The 7,878-nt window shown below is 39.0% G+C and overlaps 1 protein-coding gene across 1 annotated transcript; it reads left to right on the forward strand.

The window, feature by feature from the left end:
- The first annotated feature begins 1,509 nt into the window (after positions 1–1,509).
- On the forward strand, positions 1,510–5,347 carry LOC117384130 (cystein proteinase inhibitor protein salarin-like). Its single transcript, XM_033981416.2, has 4 exons — positions 1,510–1,545; positions 3,685–3,822; positions 3,985–4,107; positions 5,210–5,347. The coding sequence occupies exons 2-4, from the start codon at positions 3,694–3,696 to the stop codon at positions 5,345–5,347; spliced, it is 390 nt and encodes a 129-aa protein (XP_033837307.1). The 5' UTR covers positions 1,510–1,545; positions 3,685–3,693.
- Positions 5,348–7,878: the final 2,531 nt, after the last annotated feature.

The following is a 7,878-nucleotide window of genomic DNA, read 5'->3' on the forward strand; positions in this document are numbered from 1 at the left end:
CAAAACGGGACTCGATCCTTCAACCTCTGTCACAGAATGACTGTCTCACTGTCACATGTACAGTGTATTTTTAGTTTGCAGTGTGTGTTTGTTTACATTTTGAAGTGTGTGTGTTTGTTCACTGTTTGCAGTGTGTGGTTTGTAAATATATATTTATTTTGACCCATACCACTCGTTTTGACTATATTTTATATCCAAATACACATTTTATATTGTGCTTTGATATATAAATGTACAGTAATAGAGCAGCTGCAGATACAGATTCCTCTCAGTGTGAGTTGGTCATTGACTGTCACTAGTTTGAGTTGTAAAAATCAAGCAAAAGCTTCACACAATGACTTATACTCATAATACAAGTCAGAGCTTTATCATAAAAATGTTAAGTGCGTTTTCAACATTGGAGTTTAGTTGACTTGGTTTGGTTGAAGTTCATGTTTTGCCATAGTTAAAATTAAATATTTATACTTCCAACAGCATTAACATACTACACAGGTCATGAGCAAGATTTTTGTCATTTTCATTGTATAAGTTGCTAAAGCACTTAATTAAAAGTCTTATAACACAAATGTAAAAGCGGTAATTTGATTCTTTTAATAAAACATTTAACTTGGATGGATGTGATGCAGCATGACCACAGCGCGCACGTCTGATGACCACAGCGCGCACGTCTGATGTCGCTCACACTGGTCCATTTGACGCTCAGGGAGTTTGTGTGTTTGCTCAGACTCATGAAAAATTAGAGGGAACATTGGCACTGTTGCAATTTTGAATGATGCAAATGTCATAAGTCAATATTTATGGAAAAATATAGCCAAAAAGGGGAAAAAATAAAAATAAATAATATTGCCATCTGGTGGTTGTACCCAGTACTACATAATTGGTGCGACCCCAGAAGTCACCAAAAACCAGAAAAATCTCAAACTAGAAAACAGTGGACATTTTGGTTCACTTTTTTTTCCTGGGCCAAGAAAAAATATTAAAAAATTTGAGTGTGGTTTTGGTGACTCCAAGTCCCTCAGAAAGGTAGGGTCCCCATATATCACAGTACTGCATGAGGTCCCCATATGTCATGAAAAACGTGTAGGGGTGTGTGTGTGTGTGTGTGTGTGTTTGGAAATTGAGTGTGTAAAAAGTATTAAAATAAAAGTCTTTGTGTGTTGGAGTTCACAATAATTGAATTAGGCTGTATCAGAAAATGTGCTTCTTTATATAAATCTATTTTTGGAACATTTGCGCATTTTTATGGAGCTGAGACCTTACATAGATATATAACTTTGACAAAAGTAGAAAGCTTTTGAAAAAAAAAGTTTTTTGGCACATGCACCTTCCCCCCTCACTTGGATGTTTGTGTCCATAAACCATGTGGACATGTGTCAGACCATATGGAATAAATAAAAAAATCTATTACAAAATCTATTCCAGAAGATTCTGATGTAATTGTGGTAAAATGAGAGACCCCTCCTCTGTAATGGACTATCTCTTTATATAAATAAGTGCAGTCTTTCCTGACCTGAAGCAGAGAGCCTACAGAGGTCGACGAGGAAGGTAAACACAGCCTTTTCTCTTACTTTTCACTATACTGTAACCTGAATATGTGCTCATATTTATTATGACTTTTTAGGGTACATTCACACTTGTCATTCGCTGGTCCTGAATTGAACTGATTTTAGTCCTAATGTAGACTTGGTTTGGTTTTACTCTAGGTTTTTCTCTGGCTTAGTCCTAGATTAGCCCTGGTTTAGTCCTGGTTTAGTCCTGGTTTAGTCCTAGTTTCAGTTTTTTAGTTTAGCTTTATCCAACTCTTTAACATTCATTAAAAGATTCACACAATCCCAATCTATTCCTTTGTTTATCGATCTATCCATCCTGTTGATTGGACCAGTGGTTGTATCTTAGAAACAGAATCTTTCAAACCTCTGATCTGAGCCTGTTCCTCTTTGGAGAGAACACAGTCACGTTTCTGATCAAAACACAACTCGGACCCAATCAGCTGTGAATGCGCGTGTGGACAGGACATCATTTCCCATCATGCATTACGCGTTTGTAGTCCATGCAGGTGGCCGCAGTCGGTGGAGAGCTGCTGCGCTCAAAAACTTCCCGTTACCGGTGCACAGGTTATGTCAGAGCAAGTCTGTGGCATCTTGGACACAAAACTAACCGGCATGCACCGCGCACCAATCGACGGCGTCGTATCTGCGCCCGCCTCATCTCAAACGAGCCTTTTATCTCAGCCCAGCCTCCTCTTTCACCAAACAAACTCAACAGCAGCTCCTTGGCTGAGAGACTCTGATGAAGAGCAGAGTGAACTCAATTAAAAGTAACGCGCCACATTTTATTGTCAGTAACAGTAACGGCGCTGGGACGCAGGGAAAGTGAAAAAATAACGCAGTTAGTAACACCGTTATAGTTTTACTCTGTTATTCCCAACACTGTGGTCTAGTGAATATGTAAGTGTGAATATATGCTAAATCATCTCATTCCTTTCAGATTTAGTGGTAGACAAAAATAATCCCCCAACTATATTTTTGTCACAGACTTGTGTAATTAATAAGGCAATTATATCAATGACATGGCAGTGTTGGTACCACTTTACTATGACTACAACTTAAAGAGGGGGTATTATACAGAGTCCACTTTTTACTTTTTTCTACCCTGTTATAACATTGTTCCTTCATCAAAAACATGCGTGAAGAGGTTTTAGATGCCATCCATGCATGTTTGAGTAATTTAGCGATCTTTCCCAGGTCCTATTAGCTGTAAGACTTGTCCAATGCTCCAACCACATTGGACAAGTCATAAATATACAAAAACATTATACAACACAATACACTACAGCTTCACAAACCTGGTATGATGTGCAGTAGTTATATCAGTGTAACTGTGAAGAGAGAGTGACTTTTTTTCCCGAGCATTAACAAGCGAATTTAGCATTTTCAAAACTATAGAAGAAAACCTGGTGATCTAAACATGTTATGTGTTAGCAGAAGTAAATTACTCGCTCTTTAATTAGCCTTAATATAGCATGAAGAAAGACCTCATCCAAAATGGTTTATTAAGAAGTTTAGTCACTACTTCTCTAATACAATAACTTCTAACATCTAACTTCTAACATACTTCTTTAAATGGTACTTAAATAGTTAGTACCATTTAAAGAAGTATGTGTTCATGCTTTATTAGGGCTGTAAATAGTGTAGTTGTTGTACAGTACCATCGCTGTGTGTTGCTAGTCTCTCATTATGTTTCACAAAAAAGTAAATGCAGAAAAATAATGCAGGTCGTTTTGGAGATTCAAGTGCATATGACGAGTTTTCATGTTTTTCAGACTATTACTAGGTTTGGTGGGTCGTCATAGTTTTACATCTTTGAAGTGGAATACATCTACCTATGTCGTGTAGTTTAAAGCTAAATTTAACAAAAGAGAGGTGTTGTCGTTTATTTTTATGTCTAATCATTACTACTGCACATTTTAGAGTAGTTTTGGCCCTTGTTTAGTTGCTAGGTAACAGTTATGAAATCCGCTCTGCTCATGTCCAACGATGAACTAAAATTATAAACGCTACCAAAAAGTCATTTATTTTTAGGCGTGTGTTGATTGTGTCTTTATGTAGACTTGACCTGGTCCTGTTCTTGTCCAGGTTTAGACCCAATTTTGATGTGAAGTCGCCCTCTCAGTGTTTGTTTCAGTGTTGCAGAATGCAGCTGGTTCACCTGTGCACACTGCTGCTCATCAGCTCAGTGCTGAGTCTCCCAGTGGCAGACAGAGACCTGGACAAAGAGTTTGAAGAATGGAAGAAGAAGTATGACAAAGTGTACAGCACACCGGTCAGTGTCAAGCTCTGCATAAAGGCCATTTCTCCTCTACTTTTATCAATTAATTCTTTCTGATGCATGACCTATCCTTTTCCGTACTTGTTCTTTTAATTTACAACAACAAAACAGAATAGAAATCTCCAGAAATTTAATTAATGTGTGTGTGTGTGTCAGGAGGAAGAGGCGGAGCTCAGGGCCATCTGGGAGGAGACACGTAAATGGGTGGAGGCCCACAACAAGGAAGCTGAGCAGGGTCTGCACACGTACACGCAGGGCCTGAACCAGTTCAGTGACCTGGTGAGTTACAGACAGTAGAAAGTTTTCACTCTATGAAACTCCTGGAAACAGATAAACTGACCTTATCCAATTTAAAGCCATAGTATGTCACTTTTTTGCCAAATCTAGTCTAAAACAAAACCATAATCAGTGAATTCACGTCCTTACTGTGACAGGGCTTGCATCTCCACAAACCTGATTCTTAAGCCGTTTACAAACCTTCGAGTTCAGAAGGACTTCTCCTCGCTCAGATCTCCTCTTTTCTCACTCAAAGGTGATACTTCCCGAGCCCTAGTGCAGACTGCGGCTTGGACGGCAGTTTGTGCAGAGTAGGAGCGGCTCTGTGTGCGGCCGCCTCTTGTGCCATGTTCTTTTGTTTCATTTTTCCTTTAATATTTAAGGTGTGTGTTGCATCGAGGACACCTAGGGAAAATATCAACATGTTTATCACCACAAGTGCAAAGATCTCTGCTTATTTCTCTGTTATGTTTGAGTCGATCGCCACTGCACTGACACATCATCATCATCATCATGTCCCGCTCCCTTCACTCCCCCTGCAGCACACGGACTCACTTCTCCTCTGTTCACATGTAAAATACAAAAGTACTGCACACATTATTGACATGTATGTACAGATCACCTGGATGTGCTGTTTCTAAAGGACTTTTGGAAATGTTGTTTCTTCCACTAATCTTCCACATCTCCATGGAAAATGTTTAGAAGTATTTTATGTGTTTTTCAATTTCCACCTCCAAAATGTTACATACTGTCCTTTTAAACCTGTTTTAAAAATGCATGTAAACCTGGGTCTACGATTGAGGTTTTTACTCAAGTAGAAGTACAAAGTAGTGGTCCAAGATCATATCTGAAGGACTTACTCACAGTGGGAAGAGTAACCAAAACTTTTACTCAAGTAAGAGTACTGTTACATCACTCAAAATATACTCAAGTAGCAGTAAAAGTCTGCTGCTAGAAAAATACTCAGAAAAGTACAATTTCTTTAAAAAGTTACTTAAATAAATGTAAGTACTACCCACCTCTGATAATTTCCTCACAACTTAACACATTTTAGTTTGAAGACGGAAAGCATATTTACTGTTAATAATACTGTTGTCTCTTGTAGAAAGAAGAAGAGATAAGAGGGTGTTTACTTCCCGTGCCTGAGCTCACGCCTATAGGGCCCATAATACCTCTACTGCCTTTGCCCATTCCAGATAACAGCACCAACTTGAACAGCCCCACTGTGGTCGAGGAGAAATGATTCAACGGCACGCTTTTCCACCGAGAAATATTAACTGTTCAATAATCAACAATCCATTTCAAACACTACAGCTTGTCTGTTTCTGACTGCATTCTTTTTTCTGCAACATTTTAAACTTTGTCTTTAATAAATAAATTTGGTTTTCTTCATATGTGATTATGTTGAACTTCATTTCCATCAGTAAAATGTTCACAATCGAGTAAACCTGTGGGCCTTTAGTCAATTAATCATCTTAGTCAACCAACATTTGTATTCGTCAGCTGTTCTATTTATTGAGATAATGAAGATTTATATGTAAGAATAGAAAAGAGGAGAAGAGAGTGAGTGAGCTGAAGATCTGGTATTTTTTGGCATTTATATGTTTAAACTGTCTTTACATAAATACATTGTTTCCTAGTACATTTGTGCACATAAAACCCCATGCAGGTGTTGTATAGTGAGCACAGTGTGGGTCAGATAGAGATATGTAATAGTTTTGAGAGCTTTTGAGAGCTGAAGAAGTCCACTTGGTGATTCGGGTGTCAGTCAGGACGAGGGGGAGCAGAGGGGCTGTGAGGCCTCTGTCATCTCCACTGTCTCTGATGGTTGAGCTTCAGCACCAGGCACCAGCTGGTCCACCTCCCTCCTCTAGGCTGACTGGTTATAGTAAGTCTGAGCGACACACCTGGGGGCAACAAACAACAGCAACCTGGCTAAACATTATTTAGTTAGTTAATGTTAGACTTGAACTTTAACAGCCACATCAAATCAATATGACCTGCAGCTTTTTAACATCTAAAAAACATTGCAAACATCAAAGATATACTGTCAAGACTTAGAGAGACTTAATCCAGTAGGTTTGACTACTGTAACGTCCTGCTCACTGGCCTCTCCAAACAAGCATTAGGACAGCTGCAGTACATCCAGAACACTGCTGCTCGGGTCCTGACTACCAGGAACCAGGAAGTACGAGCACATGCCTCCTGTGCTCAGGTCTCTGCACTGGCTCCTGTGGCTCAGAGAATAGACTTTAAATTAAGTGTCTCCATGGCCCAGCACCAAAGCACATCTCCCACATGTTAGTACCATATGAACCATCTCACACTCTGAGGACTTCAGGGACCAGCCTCCTGCTGGTGCCCAGAGTCAAGACAAAACATGGGAAATCGGTGTTTCAGTTTTATGCAGCTAAAACCTGGAACAGTCTTCCTGAAGATGTGAGACAGGCCTCTACTTTGACAATGTTTAAATCCAGGCTCAAAACGGTTCTGTTTAGCTGTGCATATGACTGAAAGGGTTTATTCTGCACTTTTCTCCTTTAATGTTAATTTTATGATGATTATTTATGTTTTGTTTAGTTTTATTGTGATGTTAATGTCTTTCTTATTCTGTAAAGCACTTTGAATTACTTTGTGTACGAATTGTGCTGTACAAATAAACTTGCCTTGCTTCAATGTTACATTGGTACTTAAAAAGGGGATATTATGCAAAGCTTTCTACCAGCTTATAATGTTATTTCCTCATCAAAAACATGTCTGAAGAGGTGTTAGCTCTCATCCATGTGTAAGAATGTTTGTGTCTGGTGTAAGCGTCAAAGACGACCAAGAGACTGAAACAAAGTCAGAAGGTTTAATGAGTAAAGTGAACAATGAAGCAACAGACTCTCCAAGAAAGGATAGAAAAGAGTCCTGAGATGTGCATGTTGACAGGTTTTATAGGGTCCCCCAATGTGTGTGTGTGTGTGTTTTAGTGTTTTAGTCTCCCTGGCCCTATTCGAACCATCCTTACTTACTTAGCAACTTGACAAACCTGATGTAATGCAATAGTTTCATTATTGGGAGGGATTGTGTTATGATAGTGCTCTGAAGGTGTAGTGACTTAGCACAGAGAGCGAAAGGAGGGCGTCAAAAATGAAGGTGAAGCTTATAAATGTATTTAGTGTAAGCAGTTAATCCCAATAGAACTAAAATACCACTGGTAAAATAATTATCAGTTTTTCAATTCAATTCAATTCAATTCAATTCAAGTTTATTTATACAGCACATTTAAAAACAACCTCAGCTGACCAAAGTGCTTCACATAAAATAACTAAACACATAAAACATCACACAATGAGGAATAATTACATTATACAAAAGAGCATAAAATACAGTAACAGTGCAAGTACCAAGACATTCTATCTACACAATATTAAAAGCCAGGGAGAAAAGATAAGTTTTGAGCCGAGACTTAAACTGAGTAACAGACTCAGATGATCGGACAGACAAAGGGAGACTGTTCTACAGTTTGGGCGCTGCCACAGAAAAGGCCCTGTCACCCCTAGTTTTGAGCCTAGCTTTAGGCACAGTAAGCAGAAGCTGGTCAGCTGACCTCAGAGCTCTGGGAGGAGTATAAGGCTGCAGCAGCTCCCTAAGATAGGCTGGGCCCATAAAGTTAAGACATTTAAAAACAATCAATAACACTTTGAATTTTACCCAAAAAGCAATAGGGAGCCAATGTAAAGTGCACAGAACAGGCGTAATGTACTCCCGTCTCTTTGTTTTAGTCAGAAG

This window comes from Periophthalmus magnuspinnatus, chromosome 16 (assembly GCF_009829125.3).
Source record: "Periophthalmus magnuspinnatus isolate fPerMag1 chromosome 16, fPerMag1.2.pri, whole genome shotgun sequence".
NCBI classification, from domain to species: Eukaryota; Metazoa; Chordata; class Actinopteri; order Gobiiformes; family Gobiidae; genus Periophthalmus; species Periophthalmus magnuspinnatus.

Excerpts from the sequence above, each read along its gene's own strand:
- LOC117384130 (XM_033981416.2), top strand. The coding sequence starts at position 3,694 with ATGCAGCTGGTTCACCTGTGCACACTGCTGCTCATCAGCTCAGTGCTG. Across the intron at positions 3,823-3,984 it reads ACAAAGTGTACAGCACACCG|GAGGAAGAGGCGGAGCTCAG; the intron begins GTCAGTGTCAAG and ends TGTGTGTGTCAG. Across the intron at positions 4,108-5,209 it reads TGAACCAGTTCAGTGACCTG|AAAGAAGAAGAGATAAGAGG; the intron begins GTGAGTTACAGA and ends TGTCTCTTGTAG.